Genomic DNA, 21,117 nt, shown 5'->3' with positions numbered 1-21,117 from the left:
CCTTTAGGGAATGCCCTCTTCAATCTCACTGAATTTAGCAGTGCAAGATTTCCCAGGAGGCGACCTAAGCTGGGAATCTACACCTATGATCTCCCATCCATTCGACCCATGGGTTACTATTAGTTTCTTCACATCGATACTTTATGGCCCTTATAACCAATCTTCAACAGTGAACCCCATATGTTGTCCTATCCAAAATCAAGTTAAAAGTTCTACACTTTTTTTTAACTTCAGTGAAAGAGACCCGACTACCAGGACTCCTAGAGCATGACATCTTGTAATTCACTTACCCAAAACGTATTTCTGGCATTGCGGGCCACCTGGACTATGTATGCTAACTGCACTCAAAGTAGGACTGAAGACTCCCGTCTCCTCAGAGCCTTTTACTGACCCTGTCCACATTCTTCTCTATACAAAGACCCGCACAAATCAATGTCATGTTGTCATCTTAAATACTTAGACTTTTTTTTTTTTTTTTTTAAACCATGGGATGGGTGCCAGTTTAGAACCAACCCAGAATAAAAATGTTGCGTCATTGTTTTTAACAGATTTTCTGCTAGTAGTTTTACACATTGGAGGTATTTAAATAAAATTTTTTTTTAAAAAGCCTGCTCAGAAAAAAAAGAAATCCTAACAGGTCAGGGACTAGAGGAAAGTGCCATGAATTATTTTTTTCTAAACTTCTAGATTTTTTTTTTTTTTTTTTTGGCAGTGTTTACTTTCCTATTTGAAGTACATCGTTGAAGCAGTGGGTTGACTGCCAGCCCAGTTCTTCAGTTGTTACCAGGGCATCTCTCTATCTTGATGTCATTACAGCCAGGCCTGAAATTTAAGGAAGTTAGGATTTTGGCCATTTTACTTAGGCCTCCGAATTTTTTGACAGCCTTTCCAGGGAGACTCCAATGATCATTTGACTGACATGGACATGAAATTTAACTTCTTGACCCATTGATTTCTGTGATTCTTTGCAGTATCTTCTATTATTAGAGTGATGGAACTTTGATGTGCCATCAAGAAACATTGAAAAGAATGAAGACATCTTGGTAGTTTTACAAAGCTATGTTGTAGTTAAGACCAAATATATGCTAATATATTAACACATAAAAGAACACCATTTAAGTTCATAAATTATAGTTCTCTTGACATCTTAACTTCCAAAATAAACTTTCTTTCTCACTTAAGTAATACTTTAAACTCCATTTGAACCATCAGGACAAGAAAACATTGGCTGAGTCTATTGCCCAGGTGTGAAGGCAAGAATTACAAAAATTCAGAAAGATATCCAGATACTAATGGACACTAACAGAAATCAATACAGAACCTATTACATAATAAATGCACATCAGCGAAAGATTTCCAAGAGAAGAAATTGGTCATTGTTTGGCCTCCTAGAAACAGTTGCCTTTATTACCTATGATTACACACACACACACACACACACACACACACACTGAAAAAATTAGAAGTGCTTGGCACGCAATTAATAATAAATTATTCTTCAGTTACTACTGAAATGCTTGAGAAATGCTGAAAATTAAAACTGGTCTTTTAACCTTCATTGAGCACAAGTCTACAAAAGAGCTATTGGTACATTAATAGAATACAGAGTCACATGGATGGGTGGCTATTAATTTTCTCTTTGACTGTGTCTGTACAGGTAAGGGATGTGATTTGAAAAGATAGCTTAGAGAGCCAACATCTCAGCTTGAGAACCCCAATTGCCTGGCTGGGTTATTATTAATACAAATGATAACTAAATCTGAGTACAGACAGCCAATCCCAGAAACACAAAGGCAACCAAAAGTAGCCACAAGCAAGTAACAATGTAGCACTGTCCTTTAAAATTCGCATGAGAAATTACTAGGAGAATGTGTGGAATGCAATTCTAAATCAAAGAAAAAAAAAAAAAAAAAAAAAAAAAGAAGGCTGGGCCCTTATTCAAATGCTGTATGTTTTTCTTAGCTCCACAGCTGTATAGGAGTACAGAGAACTTTGTGTGGATTATGTGGAAAAACCACACCATTAAAGTGTTGATACTGAGAGGAGGGTGATAATCCAACTCAGGGTAGAAAAGGTTGAGTGTGGGGTCATTTAGCAGTTATCTTTGTGGATACAAGTGTTTGTTTATTCTAATATAAAATAATGTTTGCCTAGCTCTTCTCACCTTCCCCAAATACAGAGAAAGAACAAAGCAGTAAAGTGGAGCCTGGGGGTATTAGTTTCAAAATAAGGAAGACAGTTTGTTGATGATGAAGGTTATTCGATGTTCGAAAGTGTTGCCAAGAGTTGCTGGGAAGTCTGCCCAGGAGGGTTTTAAGAAAGAGGCAGAGGTGCATCCATCTGAAGTGCTCTAGGAGGGGCTGCCGGCAGCAGGGCACAGCCCTTGGAATGCCCAGGCCCTGGGTCGTGTGCATTGTGTATATATACAGACTTAGTTGTGCTGTGTGGCACAAATACTCATGCATACGGAGTCAATATAAACTGGCACATATAGATTTAAGTGAAAAGTCATATAAATCTGCCATTCCCCCCTAACCCCTTAAACAAAGGAAAAGGAAAATTTTAAAAATCCAAACATATGCCATTGGGCCAGATCTCATTCTACCAGTATCCTTGATCAAAGGAGGGAGGTAGAAAATGAGAGAAAAAAAAACCCGGTTTGGGATAGATGATCCCAAAGCCTGTCAGCCCCTCTCATGTAGCTGGTTCTCATCATGTATAAGATACTCAGCACGCTGGTTCTCACCACGTATAAGATACTCAGCACGCTGGTTCTCACCACATAGAAGATACTCAGCACGCCGGTTCTCACCACGTATAAGATACTCAGCACGCTGGTTCTCACCATGTATAAGATACTCAGCCCACGGGACCAAGTTAACAAACAGACAACAACAACAACAACAAGAGTTTTCATGTGTTTCCACATCTGGAAAGAAATCTACCCTGTGGATTTACATGTTAAGGTGAACTAGGTAAAGTAGGCAGTAGTTTATTAATGGACTATTGTGTTCTAACAAATGTGTATCATTACTGTTTCTTTTCCTTTAGAATATGATTTTTAGGAGGTTTATTTTAAAATGGTGACAGATTTTTTTCCTTTTCTTCTCCCTCCCCGCTGCCCTCCCCTATAGATGATACTTCCGTAAAAGTTCAGACTGCCAAGGGTGCTTTCTCTCAGGGAACCGGTCGGGGATTTTGATCTTTAGGAAATCCTGGATGCATTTCTCTAGCTCCTCCTCTATGGAGAGCTTTTCCTTAACAGCTTTTTTTTTGCTGCTCATGTTCGACTCCCTAGAGCCCGAAGTCAGAGTCCGGAGCAGATCGCTTTTCCGCCGCATCTCCGACTGTTGGATCAGCTGGACGGGGCCCTTCTTGATGGGGCGGTCCAGAGTCTGGATGTTGGTCTGGCGTGTCACGGGCCCACAGATGACCGTCTCCTGGGGAGAGCTGGCCTCAGACTGGCTGTCACAGCTGGAGGTGGAGAGGTCGTTGCAGGACGTGCCGCTCTCCCCTTCTTTGTCCCCCTTGCCGTTCTTGCAGCAGCAATCACAATGCGAGGATGACCACCTGGAAGGTTCACCTGCAAGGGAAGCAGAGGACCCTGGGATGAGTGCCAGGCAGCTCAGTGTGCAGTAGCAGCACAGCATTAAACACAGTCCTGTCACAGCAATGCTTTCAGAAGGGGGTGGCACCCAGGGTGGGCGGTGGCGGCAGAACCCTGGAGCCACATTCACCCAGGGGAGGAGGTGGTGATAGTGCACTGTGGAATGTACCATATGCATAGCACGCAGGCCTTTGGACACGAGTCAGGCAGCCCTAGGGAGGAACATCTAGCACACATTCTAGCAGCACTGTCACTTGGCGGACCCTCCTTAAGTCTTAAAGCTCCAGTTCTCTCATCAGTGGGATGGTAATCACTTTCCTGCTACAGAAAGAGGGAGGATTGAGGTAGGCCAAGTGAGAGGCACTCTGACACACAGGAAGTATGCAGCAAATGCTGGTCTGTTTTCCCTACCTGATGCTGACCCCTCACCCAAAGCTCGACCTTCAGGTACAGCAGGGGGAGGTGATGACTGTGGGGTGACAGCAACCAGTAAGGAAGGGTTTACTTTCCTTCCAATCCTGTCTATACCTCACTGGCTCTGCTGATAATTCTTGGGTCTGCACAGTTCCACTTCCAATTTTCACACATAGAAACTAAGACCCTGGGAGTTTAAGAAACTTGCCACAGCTTGCACAATTTCTAACGGACAGAGCTGGGATTTGAATACAGATCTCCCAAAAGTCATAATCAAGGCAATTAACTATAACTCCTCTTTAACTTCCTGTCTGTAAAACTCTTGTTTATCCTTCAAAACAATGTTTGAACTTGACTTTTCCTTTGAAGTCTTTGTCTACCTCTCCTCAGAAATATTTGCCTTTTTTCCCTTCTGAGTCATGGTTATATTTTTGTAAGTGCTTCTGTTATTGCACGTGGCACCTTCTTATTCATTTTACTATATGCATCTCAGTTCCCTAATGTGGACAGAGGGGAAGTATTCATTGTAAAAATTCCAGAAAATAGCCCAAGGAAGAATATAGAAATTCAGTAAAAGACTATATCCTAATAATAACTTCTAAGTACCTGGATCTAGCCATACCTGAAGCTAGCACTGTCCATGGGCTTTTCAGTTACATGATCCACTAAATTCCTTTTTCTTCCTTAAGGCAGTGTGAGTCCTTCTCTCCCTATTCCCTTAAGTCTTGAGGCATAGAACTGCATACAGCAATTTTTAGACAGGGTAATTTTTCAGATATATAGTTGGTGACTCAGTGAACCAGAAAACCCCACAATCATGGCACAAAAGAATTGGTCTCAGCCTTTCACCCTCTGAATAGCCAGTCTTCCCAGATTCAGGAACTCAATGCTATTTACCGACCACTGGACATTTCATGCAGTTCATTGTACTGAAACCATAAAAAATAAATAAATAAAAGAAAATCAATTCCATTTTTTTTCTACTAATACTAAAGACAAGGATAATGTAGTATCTCCATGTTTTGAAGAAGATTCAGTTTTGCTTTCACTGTGTCTTATTCTCATTGATCATTGATCTTAGGTCACATTGCAGCGGGATCCTACTTTATTGTGATTTCTAATATGTCAGAGTAGAAAAAACTCAACATGGAAACTATTAGAGAAATTTTGTGCTATCTTTTTATATAATGCCTATTTTTTAACCTATGTAAATGATTTAACCAATTATTAAACTTATGTTGATATAGTTTGCCAGGAGTTGAAAAAAAATTCCCTGTAAATCACATCTCCAGAAGTGTCTCTAACTTATGCCCCCTTTCCAGTTCCTTTCTAAAATGGGACTGAATAATCCTTGTATTTACATAGTCATTAAATGAGATGCAGCAATCCAGTCGGCAACAATAGAAACCTCCTAGTTATCCCAGGCGGTTACAAATAAATATCTCCCATGCAACACAGAAACTGTTTGACATGGACCAGCTGGTGACTGAAAATATCAGCAATGGAAAATAGCTTCTGTCTGCTAGCATGGACTTCAAGGGGACCGTCTCTCACCTTCCACAGTCAGAATCTGCCTCTGCCTCCCCAAACTCAGCCAGTCCTGTTCGAATATGACTCAACTGAGAAAGGGTTCTAATGAATTGGGCTGGAGCACAGTAATCACATCAGACCAGAGCTGATGTAATTTGTTCCTTTCTGGAAAAGTTCTGAAATTGAATTTAACCTTGAAGAAAAGAAAGAGGAGGAAAGGAAGTACAGCCATATATATATATATGCCAAGACACATTTGCCCATTACCTTTAATAAGATGATAAATATTTTGGCCACAAACTCTGCTGGACCATTAGAAATGCAAATCCTGCGTCTTTCTGCCCAAGAGTTCCCTTCCGTGCAGAAGTCACTCCATTCAGAGGACTCCAGAGGAAACCTGAGTCCTCTCTAAAGGTCATCCTAACAGTGTAAACGTCATGGTGTGAGGGATCCCTGTGTATTCCCACAGAAAGCTCGAGTAGCCTTCCACTGTACAGCAAACCAGGAACCTGATTCTGCTGCAGGTCTGTTCCCTGAGTTGCTTGGACCCTCATGTATTTAAATGTCAGCTGGATCCTCCAGTTTCAGGGCAAAAAGAAATTTTTTCACTTATTCAAGGCACTATCACTATTAAAGGGAAATTGAACAACTTACTTTGAGTATAGCCTGTCATGCTACCACATTTTAATATTTTATAAGAATATTTGAATGTTTTACCATTTTGGCAAGATCATTTATATGGTGGATTTTGAAGTCTATATATTATTTCAAAATCAAGGAAGAAGATAGAATTAAAACAGTTCAGCAAAGTACTATGTGAAGAGTCATTGTGAAATCTGAAAAATAATCAAGTATAAGAAAACCACTCCATCTCTCTTTTGGAAGCATTGTCTGCTTTAATACCCTCTTCCCAAGAACTTAACCATAGCAAAGTGGTTTTAAATCAAACCTGAATGTGGTGCAAGCACCAAACCCCTTTGCTCATACAGTCTCACACCCTTGCTATACCCACAGGTTCCATGAAAGAGACCCATGAACGGTCAGTTCTGTAACTGAAGTATTCTAGTACCCCACCCCCAAATTACAGTAAACTGATTGGATAAATACCTTTGTGCTTCAGAGTGCAACGTACTTTCACTTCTAATGTGCTGAGGTTTCAGTGCTGGCTAAAATAATTCTCTCCATTTGGGGTGGAAATAGGTTGCAATTGATTAGCCATATGTGGGGAGAGAACTATTTCATTCCAAGGAAAGTCTGATTTATTGACATTTTAAAAATCAGAACACCTATTGCTTTTTGATAGAATTATTAACTAGCTGCTGGTCAAAAAGTCTAATGGCTCCACCTTATTTCTCAATAAGCCATTGCTGAATTTGTTGGATATCATATCATTTTTGGTGTCTGATGCATAATGAAGGATAGTTAAATGTTTGATGAATGAATGAATGAGCTGAACATCAAATTATTTCAAGTTGACAACATGGTAGAGCAGATCTCAAGGTCCATAGTCAAGTCTCATGAATTGTCAGATGTGGGCTGCTGGATAAAGGATCTGAGACTCAGTTTCCTTATCTGAAAAATGAGGTGAATAGTCTCTCTTCACAGATCTTTTAGGAAAATTAAATGAAATAGTTAATGTACATGATGTTTTATAGTTTGTGTCACACAATAAGAATTCTATTCATATAAACTAATCATGGCAGTCTTTACTGAGAAGAAGTAAAAGAGGAAAGACAGCAGAATATTTCTCCCCTATGAAAAATTCAAACCCAGCTGAGTGAAACATGACTTAGCAAACTCACAAAGTGCTTATGCATTTTTAAAAGAGGCAGCTCTGCAATCTACCCACACTTCAAACTCTCCACCTGCTAATAGCTGTGCGCACAATGCACATCATTTACAGCAGCAGCTGGGAAAACTGCTTTCTCCTGTCTTCTCTGTCAATGATGTAGGAGCCTTCCAGTCTGGGAACTAGGTGGCCAGATCTAATTTATCAGGGCTGCTGAAAGACTTTCTTGGTATCCCAGTTGAAAAGTCAATAATGACCAAATTGATGTTTTTATAATTCTGCTAACCTTGGAAAAGATATTGCAAAGTGGAAATTGGTAATAGGCAGACTGTGTAAGCTTCTGGAAAAAAAAAATGCTTCTTCAAGTTTGGCATCTTTTCTTATTTGTGGACAATCTTTTTCTCTCATGGACATTTGGCCTGGGCAGGGCCCAGCTGGGGCTTCTCTTTAAGAGGTGGTGTGTATGGACAGGAGCAGTTAAACCTCCCATATCTCAGTCAGAACCAGTCAGAAAGATAGATACCTTACTGCTATTGTAACAGGGGAAATTTAATATAAGAAACTAGTTAAAAAGATATTGGAGGAATGAAAATACAAAAAGGTGACACTGAAGAGAAAATGACAGTGACTGCAGGATGAAGCTCCCTTAAGTCTGGGAAGATAAATAATAGAGAATGCAGTTATTAGAGCCCAGAAGCACAGGAAAAGCATCCTATGGAGGAGAGACCCAGGCATCTGAGGAGAAAGCATGCTGCTCTGCTGGTGCTGGTACCTCTGAAGTGGGGACGGAGAGAAGGAAACTGAAGCCCCTTGCTTTTGGAGTAAATAAAAACTAGGTTGATGCTGACAGTAGCCAGGAGCAAACTAGAAGCCCTTTTATTCCTTCCTATTCTCACAGTCTTCCTCTAGCGCCCCCTACTGACAGAGCTTCACAGGAAGCCAGCCAATGATTTGCATAAAGCAGGAAATCCTAAATTTTCACTCCCTGGGATATTATCTTGCTCTTTTAGGCTCTTTTTGACAACAACACATTTATTCCATTTTTCAAGTCATTTTACTCTTTTCTTATTTCCTTTCTCATTTTATTCACTCATCTTAGCCTCAGCATTTTTCATCTAAGACTTGGCTATTGCTGCCCTAAAGGTCTTGATTTACTTGCTTCCAGTTTTTTAACCCATCAATACCTGTTTCCCTAGTTGGTCCTCTTCATTATAGACACTCCTTTTTTTCTTTGTTTTTCACAATTTTGTGTAAACTAGAACAAAGTCCCCCAATCTTACACATTCTCTCAGTCAATATCTAGGCATCTTTTCTCAATCCCCAGTCCATATATGAAAAAGTCCTCCCCACTAGGGTTGGGTTATTCAGGTGCAGGTATGTGAGTCATGCTGGGTCAGGCAGAGCCCTCCTAGGGACGGCTCTGCTAGAGCATAGGGGTCATAGGTTCTCTGTGAGGTGGGAGCTGGCCAAGATGGGGAGCTGAGAGTACACTATTCATCTTAAGTGCAAGCTGGAGGGTGTAGCAGTCAACAGAACAAGGTAGGAACAGTCAAGAAACGTTGAAGAGAGAGAACCCTACATCTAGTAGTATGTCAACTTGGACCTACTCCTAGGGTTATAGTTTTATAAACCCAGAAATTCTCTTTTTATTTAATCAAGTGTTAATTTTATGGTACTTACAAGTCCTTAACACTATGCCAAATTCATATAAACAGATTTAATATCTGTTCAATTTATCCTTTTTGTTCTCTGTTATGATTTAAATTATTGGTCCCCCAAAAGCTCATGTGTAAGAGACAATGCAAGAAGGTTTAGAGGTGAAAGGATTGGGTTACAAGAGCCTTAAACCAATCAGTGATTTAATCCCCTGATAGAAATAAATCAGATGGTAACTGTGGCCAGGTAATGTGTGTCTGGAGGAGGTGGGTCACTGGGGGCGTGCCTTGGGGTATATATTTTGTATGTGGTGAGTAGAGTCTCTTTCCTTCTGCTTCCAGGTGTGATGTCTTGAGCTGGTTCCCCTCTACCATACTCTTCTGCCATGGTGTTCAACCTCAAGCCCCTAGGACATGGACTGAAACTGTGAGACCCCAAATAAATTTTTCATCCTTTAAAATTGTTCTTGTGAGGTCTTTTGGTCACAGTAGTGAAAAAAACTGACTAAAACAACTTCTAAGTTCATGTAACTCTAGCACTAAGGCTTTAGGGGCAAGCACTACTATTGTTGAGATACTTTATTTATGATGTTTCTTCTCTGGAATGGTAGGTAGTCTCTTTGCTGCACTACTCCTAACAAATTTGACTAACATCTAGAAAGACATACTGGGGTTCTTTTGCCACCTGTTTTACACAGAGATTCCAATAGTGAATAATGTCATAGTTACCCCCCCAAAACCAGAAACATAGCAAAATAATAATAATATAATAGATATAATTTATCAATGATGCCATGCCTGCCTGTTATTTTGCTCAGCAATTTCCATGATTTAATCTTCACAATAATCTTCTTAGGCCATATTATTGTTCATTTCTTTTCATGGAGGAGAAAATTATAGCTGAAAGAGGTTAATTGCTTGACCAAAGTTATAAAGTAGACAAATGGCAAGAATTCAAACCCAGATCTTTTTAAATACAAAGCCTCTGCTCATTTTGGTGGATATATGGTCCTATATCATGGAAATTTTCTGCAAGAGATATCCTGACATCCTGAAAGGGTTAGACTGTTGTCATGAAGACTGACCATCCCCCTAATCCTAATTCCAGCCCTTCAATAATTTCTAAAAGTAATCAACTAAAAAAAAAAAAAAAAAAAAAAAAAAACTTGAAAGTCCAGACTTTCTTATGTCTTTTATCTTTATATGTAGGTAAGAGATTTCAGTTCCCCTTCCCCCAGCTCACTTGAAATCATTGAAAATTACTAAAGGAAGCATGAAGCATCCCTGATGCTTTTCCTGATGTGTGGTGTATCACACATCCTTCTACTTTTATTTAATTTTACCAGGACTGCTCTGGTGGCAATTAGTGATGTTTGAAGTGTGCACTTAATTAGCTCATGAATAAAGCCCTTTTCCAGTTAACGAAGATATAATATTTGCTAATACTGCTTAATGAATATTCAACAATCAACTAGCATGTGATATCTCCTTAAAGGGAGAAAAAAGCAAACACAACAATCTATGTTTATTGGCAACGGCAAACTTAAACTTCCATTGATTCTCTTGGTTAAAAAAAAAAGTCAAATTACCCCAGAGCAATTGTTCAAGAGCAAGAGAACCCTATGAATTTTATGAGACACACAGATGAAATAAAAGAACTGTCTTAAAATATTTATGAGTCATAAATTACTTTGAAGGAAGTTGGGCTGACCAGAAAATTTTGAATGCATAAGGCTCATGGTACAAGAAGGCCAAGTGGGATAGTGAGGCAGAGCTGTACTGTTGGCAGACCCAGATGCCATGGCAGTGATTCGGAAACAGAGTTGTAGTGAGACATGGAAGGGACCTAGAATCCACAGACTGTCCTCATTTTATAATGAGGAATCCATAACAGTGTCCCTGCCCAGTTCCTTTCTGGAACTGTTTGGGACCATGCCAGGGACACAGCTGGGAAGGTAAGGAGCCATGTGTAATAAAGGTAGATAAATCACACCTAGATGGAGGATTTTCCATCTGACAGTCTATCATTGGGGTGTGTGGCTCTTGGAAAGAGACTGTGGATGAGTACAGTGCTGATAAACACATGACAGAGTAGTTTGGAGAAAGAAGATTCCTGCAACATGACCACATGTCTAATCCAGAGAGAGAAGCGCAAGAGGATAACACTGACCTATATTTTTCCAGCAGCTACCCAGGTTAGATGCTGGGATGCTCACTTCACCTGCACCTTTTCACGGGATCCTCACAGTCAGGGAAGGGAGGTGGAACTACAAGGCCTGTTTCCTACTCCCTAGAGTAAATAGGTAACTAGAAAGTACACAAGGTTCCCAGCTACCAGGGAGGCTTTCTGTCAGAGAATTACTCATAATTAACACTTGTAAAGGCTTTTTAAAAATTGCATATACCCTTGACAGAAGACCAAATCTCAGACATGGCAGTGTGAATTAGTTTATTGCACTGCTTGAACCCCGCACAAGTCTGGGAGTTCACATTAGTGAGCTGTCATGGTCTGGATCCAAAAATGTCCCCCAAAGAGCTCAAGTGTTAGGCAATACAGGAAAGATCAGAGGTGGAATTATTAGATTACAAGAGTTGTGACCTTATTAGCGAATTAATCCTGCTGTTGGATTTACTACTGAGTGGTAAATGTAGGCAGGAGGGATGTGACTGGAGGAAGTAAGTCACTAGGCCTGGGGTGGCCTGGACAATACCTGTTCATAGCCCCTCACTCTCTTGCTTACTCTGCTCCCTGGGTGTCATGGGCTGAGGAGATTTCCTCTGCCATACCATCCTGCCATATTCTGCCTCACCTCCATCCCAGAGTGTAGGAGTTGGTCAAGCATGGACTGAGACATCTGAAGCTTTGAGTCCAAAATAAATTTTTTTCCTCTGAGTTGTTTTTGTCAGGTATTTTGGTCCCAGCAATTAAAAGCTGACTGACACATGGGCAATGCCTAGAAAACGGTACTTATTCAGAATTACTTGCTGAGTTAAGGAACTGAAAACACCTGTCATGTGCCATGTGTGATGCTAAGTGATGTACAAATATTTCATTTTATTCTAACACTCTATGTCAGGGTGCCTCAACCTCAGCACTATTGATGTTTTGGATACATGATTTCATGGAGGAGACCGCTCTGTGTGCTGAGGGATGTGTGGCAGCATCCCTGGCCTCCATTCACTGGTTACCAGTAGAATCTCCCGCCTCCTTGGTCAAGGCGATTGAAAATCTTCCCAGACACCACCAGAGGACCATGGGGGGTGGGGCAAATCACCTCTAGTTAAGAACTGTTGTTCTGAGATAAATAGTCCTATTTTATTGATGAGGAAACTGAATTTTATAAACTTTTACTAATTGGTTCACTTGTCACAAAGCTTAACGAGAGGCAAAACTAGGATTCGAGCTTTGGTTAACTCTGCCAGTTCCAACACTATTTTGATGCTTTAGTGAAACACTGCCTTTTTGACAGGAGCTTCTCAAGTAAAGACTCAACCATGCCATTTCCAATAAGTTCCAAAAGAAGCCCAGTACAAAAGGATGAAGGGAATTGAATTGCCCTTTCACTTTTCACAAAATGAGAAGAATGCTTCATTTTCACCAGGCTGTCTTCAGATGATAACAGAATAGAGAGACATGCAGAATTTAGCAGCTCTGCCTAAGCAAATATCTCTGCAGTTTGGTCACTAATTAATTACTATTCTTTTAATTAGGATTTCAAAATGGGACAAAAGTATAGTTAAGTAAGAATTTTTCCCATATAGCCAACAACTACATTATGCAATAATAATGGACACCATTAATTGTTAATTGTACGCATGTGTTATTGTCTGCACTTTCCTCTCAGAAGCCCATTTGAGATTGACAGCATCCCTATAAAGAGCTTTTAATGGCATTCACATTTTGCACAAAAGCAAACTGAGGCACAGAGAGCTTAAGCAACTAATGTGGCATCTTTAAAAGATGGAGCTGTAATGCAGACTCAGACAGTCTGAACTCAGAATTTCCAGAGAGGCAGGCAGAAAGGTGCACTACTTCAGAATTTGTACTTTGACTCAGAGAAACAGGAATGGAGCACAGCTCTGCTGCTGTCATGAAGTTTCTTCATTAGAAAATGTTGGAAATTAGGAAAAAACAATAGTTTTCTGATAGGACAGTGAGAACAGGGTGATCTGATTTATCTTCAGAATGGTTATAATACCTAGAATATATTTTTTGCCTATTGAATAATGTTTTTTTTAAAATAATACATTAATTTTTATATCTTACTTGGCAATGTTAATATTAATCAGTGTTTGAATACTTAAAAGAAAAACTCAGTGAAGATAACTAAACAGATAATTCCTTGTTTCTTCTACTTTTTTGATTGCATAATCTACCCAAAGCCATGTTTCATATTACTTAACCAGTATCTCTGCTTTTTATTCTCATCATGGGATATCTACCAAAGAATTGATTCCATTTGCATAAATTGATATTTGAGGAAACATCACTTATGCACAAAGCAATTCACACAGAAATCTTCCTCCTCCAGGAACTTTGGGAGAAAGACTGCCATATTTGACTTGCAGTGACTGACTCTATTGGATGAGAATGTCTGAAAGTGGTGATAAATTGTGTATCATGAGGAAGGTCCATTCTTAACCTTTCATAAGATTTCCCTGTCATTGTTAGATCATATCACTACACACAAATGCATGACCTCAGGAGATCGCTTGATTCCTGCCTGAGGAGAAATAATCTTCAAGCATGGAACCTACCATTACCTACATGATTGATTCACTTAAAGACAGTCTTTGAAGTAATTTGCAGATGTATATATGAGGAATGAAGACAAAGGAGTGTTGCCAAAATTAATTAGTGCTAATAATATTCAGACTAGAGGGAACAGAAAATAAATAATATGAGTCTGTGATTGCCATGGGGAAGATTGAGAGATATTTGAGTTCTACCTTGTTTGGTCTCCATTTATTAAACATATTCTTCTATCTGTATTGATAATTAAACCCTTGGCAACACACTGTTAGTCATTAACATTTAGAAAATAGTTGGAAAAGGCATTAAAAAAAGAGAGAAGGACTCTAGTTTCTGGTGACTGGACTTTTCACTCTACTTCTCTCAGACAGAAAATGTGCTTGTTCTCATCACAGATGAGATCCTAAGGGAGACAAGATTTCCTGAAGGGGGGCAGGTTTAGTTCTAATTAAAAGCTCCAAAGCTAAGCAAACTCTTCATCAGATTATTGAGTTGACAGTTATTAATGCAAATACTAGCACCAGAATGAAGGTTAAGGAAGTAAATACGAGATAGTAAAGGAAGCTAGAAGGAGGCAGGAATGGAAGAGACGCAGAGGTAAAATAAGAAATGCTGGGCTCTCTTCTCCTCACATTCATGCTCTCTCTCCTACTCACTCTCTTTCTCTCTCCTCGCTTTTCACACTCTGTCTTGTGCATGCTCTCATTTTCTCTGTTGCCTTGCAGGGAGACATTCTGTTTGCCTAATAAACCCTCTTATGTGAGTTCCCGTGTTCCGAGTGGTTTCTGGGTTCTTACATTGGTGCCATGACTCGGACGGGCTCTTCCACTGTCTCTTAAGCAAGTGGAACCCCATCTGACACCCCAGTGCCCCTGGACACAGCCTCACCTTCCATTTGCCCAGACACTCTACTCTGCTCCACATTCATCACCGGACTTCAGATTGGTGAGTTCCCTAGGCAGGTTCCCCTAGGCTGACTTAAATACTCCTCTGCCTGAGAAGCGACTGTTGAGTGTCCAGGGCCCTCAAAGCAGCTGAGGGGTGGGGGTGCCCCCAGCCACGACTTTTATAGTTACAGCTGGCCCCCTTAGTCGGTCTCATCCGCCAGATGGGTTCCTGATTTTATGGTGGCGATTCTCTCTCAGGGTTGAGGCCCCTCTTCACGCTCGCACTCACTCTCAAAAACCCTGACATCAGGTCCTCAACCCTCTTGGTTTTTGCCTGGCCCACATTGATGCTTGTGTGACAACACCATTGATGTGCTGCCTTCTTATCTCCAGCCGACTACTCTGGCCTTGGTACGCCCTGGCCACAGACTCGGCTGTATCAGTCTCCACCATGGCATCTGGGTCCTCCATTCTGGCAGATTCACCCCTGGGATCAGACAACTTTAGAACCCTTCACCTGACCCCGGGCTTAAAGTCATCAAAACTTAATGATATTTGGCCACAGTACCCTTTAGATAATCAATCCAAAATGGTCACGTAATGGCACACAGCTTCTGTGAGCGAGCGGGCAGATGGAAAGGGATTCCTTATCTTCAAGTCTTTTCTTTCTTGAGCTTCTTTGCTCTTCCAGCAAACTCGAATACCTCCTTTCTCAGCTCCTTTCAGATCTCAGTCAAGGCTTACATTGAAATGTAAATGGAGGAAGCCAGAAGGCACAGTGGGAGACCAGACTCAAACCCAAGGAAAAAAAAGTGCCCATTTTAAATTTCTCCTGGGCTGCAACACAGAACACTTTATCTCTCCCTCTCACCTCTTCTCTCTACCCTTCTCCTTCTCACTCTCTCATGCTATAATTAATAGCCATTATCATTTTTCTTCTAGGACTCTTATTTTTCTTAAATGCTATATTTTTGAGCTCACAATTTTGATCCTACATACCTAAGTTAATGATTTTTGATCAGTTCTTTTTATCCAACTCTAGAGTTATTTTTGAACATCTGTTACATTGCAGTGGAGATAAACATTACAAGGCCTTTGCTTTTGTGTTAAATATAAGTGCATGTAAAATTAAATTTTAAAAATGGATCTAAATACTTTTAATTCACGTGATTTAAAAAGGTTCCATTTAAATTGGGTAAACTAATAGAAGTAAAATGTCTTTAAAATTAACTCACAAGACTCTAGGTGGTCAAACTAATAAAATGTTGATGTTTATAAAATGTCTAACATCAATTTTTCTAGAACTTTTCTTCCACAGGAAAGAGACAGCAAATACTGTTGGTACACTTGTCTGATATCTTGTTTTTTTTTTTTTTTACATGTATGGGATTACTCAAATGTATTTGTTAGAGACATCTGATAAATTTACAAAGTTATATTAAATGTGTTCATATTTTTATATACAAGCCTTTATAGCAGAAAATTTATCAAGCTGTATTCTCTAAATTAAACTTGTCTGTAATGGTAATTTTAAACTTATAAGATTTATTTCTATCATCTATTATTCTATTATAAGACCTGTCATCTATAGGGTATATGTAAAATTTGTTACTTTTTACACAGAGATAAAAAAAAATAATTGTAAATGAATTTCTAAAAGTTAGTGAGAACCTGATTTGTTTAAAGGTTAATATCATGAAACATGAAAGCATTTTGCCAGTTTGCCACACAAAAGGAAAGTTAAAAGCTCTCTCAGCCTTTCTTTAATTCATGTTTTAGATATAATGTTAAATTGTGTTAACTAATGTTCGTATAGACTCAGGAAGATTTGTAAAGAGCCACACCTTACCTGAGATAAGGCTCTGCCTCCCCTTCCACCCTGCTGCATGTTAGAATGGCTCCCAAAAGTTTGAAAGATTAACTGAAGTTTTACTGTTGGTGATTCCATTTTGTATTTTCCTTATAAATTCTAACTGTTGCCTGTTAATATTTTGCAGAAGAACTGCTTCAAAAGCAAACACCATAAATTAACTTGAAATAGTAAGCCATCACCTATTGGACAGAAAATGTAGGCCCCAATTAGATAAAAGGGGATAAATAACTGTAAAGTCATAGACATTGAAAAGTCCAGCACTCTTACTTTATGACTGGTGAGACTGGCTTGTTGGATGGTTAAGATCAAACTTAGAGATCGAAATTAAATACAGAGACCAAGAAAAACCAGTATCTTGCCCTCAAAGTCAGCCTGAACCCAGGGAACAAGAGGACTTCTCTAAGGAACTTTGAAACTCTGGGTCACATGACCTCCCAATCAGGAAACTTAATGAGACCACTAGAGGATAAAAAGCCAATCAGTGCACCTGCTGCAGAGGAGGGTCATGGAAAAAGGGAGACATACCTGGTCCTTCCAAGGGAAGCCACCTCATCAAGGAGACCCTGTCTAACCAATAGCACTAAGCTGCCCTTAAGTGACCCCTGTGGGAACTCAGCTGAATCTTTAACAGACAGAAACAGGTCAATTTGACCAGCTTGATCTTAGACACCTAGCAAAACAGTTAAAAGCCAAAATATAAAGACTGGAAGCTACAAAAGTGAGATTCTTAGGCAAATGTGCCTGATAACTATCAAGACAAACTGCCAGAGTCAGAAGTTTTTAGTCAGTTTAAGGCCTACAGACTTTCCTAAACTATACAGGTAGGCTTAATCTATGTTTGCTAGTATGATTATCTAGCCCTAAGTAACATAAGTATAGAGATCTCTACTAAACACAGGTTATACCAATAAAGGGATATTTTACAAAAATCAGATGACATTAAGTAGCTTAACAATATTTTCTAGGGACATCAATGACATTAAGAGTTAAATGTTGTGTTTACATTCCTGATAACTGGGACAATGTTAAAGTTCCCAAATAAAGGTCTTATCCTCTCCAGCCTTTGTTAGGCCTCGTTATGGGAACAGCTTCTCAGTTCTTCCACCCCCTGGTGAGGGATTATTGACTTCTGTCATCTTCATGATATTCATTGGTATGTTCTAGATTCTGCAACATTTATCTTGTACTAATCTCATTTCAGTTTTCATGTCTTTTTGTTCTTCTCTCATAGAAGTACCCACCCCCAGATGCCTTTACAACCTCCTCTTCCCCAACCAGACTTCTACCATGACCCCTCGATTGACCTGATTTCTAAAAAGGGAACTCCAAACTGCTTGCCCCACACTGCTCCCTTCCAGCTTGAAGAAGCCAGAGCAGTCGTCATACCCCTTCCCTACAGTAGTAAAGGAGTTCCAAAAATTAGAGGGGTGAATGAAGCCAGAATTGGGGACAGGCAGTTAGTGTAGAAATAGGGGATCAGTCAAATCAAGGAAATGAAGTTCATGAAAGCCATCTGCCTCTGGAAATCTGGAAGTTGAAGACTACCCCAGGGAGAATGGACTTTTTACATCTCACCTGCAAAACCAGGCCTAGTCTCATAGGCAGGAAGGAGAGATAAGTGGGGAAAGAACTGGAGAACAAAAGATCTTCTTATAAAAACAGAAACAGGGGAATGTAATATAATATAAAGCTGCTCCCCCGCCCTTTATGCTGCAGTCATTTCCCCGCCTCCCAACTTCTTGTCAGTCTGTGAACATCCTAGCTAGCTATTGATTCATCAGTCAGCTTGCAAGTATCCTTCTCTGTTACTGGTCCCGTTAACCCACGGAATTCGACTGCTTAAGAATAGCTCCCCTGCCATTCTCTCTCTCTCTTCTCCTCACATTCATGCTTTCTCTCTTTTATTCACTTTCTTTCTCTCTCCTTCTCACTTTTCACACTCTCTCTTGTGAACACTCTCTCTCTTTTCCTCTCATTTTCTCTCTTGCCCTGCAGGGAGACACTCTGTGTGCTTAATAAACCCTCTTATATGAAAAAAAAAAAAAAAAAGAAATGCTGGGATAGGCCATGGAAGCCTAATCAATTACCAAGAAAAGTCTGGAAAAAGATGATAGGAACCAGAATTGTATTCTAGGAAAGTAAAAGATAATCTTCAAGACTATAGGGCCAGGACTCCCAATGTGATTTTGGGGCATTAGCCAAGTTCTAGCAGTCTTGCTGGAGGAAATGGCATCTCGTTTCAGACAAGAATGAAGAATAAACAGAGTTTAGTTAAGGAGAAAAGACTCATAAAGATTGTGTGAGATATCAAAAATAGTGTTTGCTAGCCACCGGTGAGAGAAAGCATGCGCATCGGGAGGAGAGAGTAGTTCACTGGTGACTGAGGTGCGACAGTGGGTTGGCAAAGGCAAGGTTCAGGTAGAGCTGCATCGATCTTTTAGAGAGGCCCTGGGGAACCACTGGAGAGTGACCAGATTATCAGTGTGGCTTAAAAGGGTAGAGAATGGACAACTATAAGAAAGGATGGGGGTTGGAGATGAGTTAGGAGGCTATTAAAATAATCTAAGTTAAGAGGAAATAATAGCAGAAGCAACCGGTACATAGAATGGAAAGAATCAGCCAGAGACCAGCATTATTCAGGAGGTAGAGGTTACCCAAATGGGTGAGAGGAGGAAAAAGGGGTAAGGAGTACTCTCCCAGGTTCTTGGCTTGGATAGTGGCACATAGTGCTTTCACTCTTGGAGTCAGGCACCTGGGGAGAGGAGGAAGCTGGGGGAAGCTGTGGGAGAATGAAGATAATAAGATCAGTCATTGGGGCCCCCAGAACATCCAAGTTGATACATCCTACTCTCTAGTCTTGAAAACACTATTTTAAATTCCTCTTTTTCATGCTTCTCCTGGAATTCCACAAAGATCTCTAGTGTGATAATTCTGTGACATGCATGTGTTGACACAGTTGTAAGCACAGCGTAATGCAAAACAGAAAACCGAACTCAGCAAAATAAATGCAGGGTAGCTTACCTTCTTTCTCTTTCGTTAAGAGGTTTAATCTTACATTTGTTCTAAACTTGTCTGTCATTAGACTATTAGTTATAAACTTCTGAAAAGTAAGTTCCCATTTGAAAGAGAGTTCCTGGCTGAAAATCATGCTCATTTCACTTTAACAAAGATTTGAGAAGAGCCACAAGATGAGAAATTATAGCACCTGGTATTTGTAGAGCACTTAATGGATTATAGAACTGTTTCCATTTATTGTACTTCAATCATTCTCATATTTGTTCACTCAACAAATGTGTACCCACTGCTCTCTGCCAAACTCTCAAAACGGCAATGGGTACACAGTTGGCCACATGGAGTTGATATTCTAGTAAAAATTTAAGCAAATAAAGAAATAAAAGATAAAATTTCAAGTAACCAGGGCAGGTACATTATTTAATTGTGCTTATTACAAGCTTCCTCTGGGTGCTGTCTAAAAAAATAGATTAAAGATGAGCAAGAATGGAGGTAGGAGGGTCAATCAGGAGGTCCTTACAGACATCCAGGCAAGAGAAAAGGATGATTTATAAGAGTGAAGAGGAGAGTGAGGAATAACTGATGTAGATTTCCTTGTTCCCCATTTACAGATGAGGAAAGTAAGGCTCATGGATTAGCCATCCCAATATCCTGATGATTTACAAGAAGATGCTTTCACTCTTCCCAGCTCTTGCACACTGAGCATTTACTTGGTTAGTCCTTTTGCCGATTTGCACCTGTTGGGGTTGCTTGATTGACTTCACAAACTAGAGCCTGGAGTTTAATTCTACAATCAGGAATCATTATATTGTTTGTAAACAATGACAGACTATGATAAATATGCATTCTGGTTAATTACTGCCTTCCCATGTGCCGCCTTCACTTGCTCATTTCCATCATCCTGTCACATCTTAATACCTGATTGTGTGTTCTCTACCACAGGGAGAGAGAAAATAGCTGCAAACACATTGAAATGCAAGAAGACAGCCCTGTACCCTGATGGGCTCTTAGGAACAGGAAGCAAACCTAAAGTTCAAAGTTTACCAAAAACAAACAGGCTTTCAGTATGTCCAACTTGATATCATTCCTTTGGCTTGTATGTTAGGACTTTATTCAAAAGACAGAGTTTCTACTAGATTTCTATTACAGTCCAGCCTTGAAGCTGAATTAAAAGCAAATAATAAACCAAGTTCTATTAGGAACTAATATGTTCATCTTTTCTTTTTCTATTTCTTTTCTTTTTTTCTCTCTTTAAAATATCAGTTAGTAAACACTCTGGGATGCAGTCCCTTTATCTTTAGGATAACAGCCTCTTCACTGGAATTCTTAGAACAGAGGGAGAATTCTCCATGTAGTTTATTAAGCACTAGCAATTCACATATGGTACAGTACAGGTGTTACATAACTCAAGGGGCAGTACATGGGAAAGGCAGTTGTGCATGAAGATGAAGAACATGTACCGTGATGTCAGAGAACGTCAGCATGAATCACACGCCTGTTACTGATCACTTGGGTAAAGGGAGCAAGTTATGGAATCTCAGTCTGCTCACCTGTAACATGGGGGCAATAGTAAAACTGCCACATGCGGTTGTTTAAG

The 21,117-nt window shown here is 39.9% G+C and overlaps 1 protein-coding gene across 1 annotated transcript in view; it reads right to left on the bottom strand.

Moving 5' to 3' along the window:
• Positions 1 to 3,128: 3,128 nt before the first annotated feature.
• Positions 3,129 to 21,117, bottom strand: part of Kctd16 (potassium channel tetramerization domain containing 16) — a 267,666-nt gene continuing 249,677 nt past the window's right edge. Inside the window, exon 3 of the mRNA XM_047556525.1 lies at positions 3,129 to 3,583. Within this exon, the coding sequence (XP_047412481.1) occupies positions 3,129 to 3,583 (455 nt within the window). The remainder of the gene's footprint in view (positions 3,584 to 21,117) is intronic.

Source organism: Sciurus carolinensis, chromosome 6 (genome assembly GCF_902686445.1).
Source record: "Sciurus carolinensis chromosome 6, mSciCar1.2, whole genome shotgun sequence".
In the NCBI taxonomy this organism is placed as follows: Eukaryota; Metazoa; Chordata; class Mammalia; order Rodentia; family Sciuridae; genus Sciurus; species Sciurus carolinensis.
Note: the sequence above shows the minus strand (reverse complement) of the source record. Positions and strands in the feature narration are given on the sequence as shown.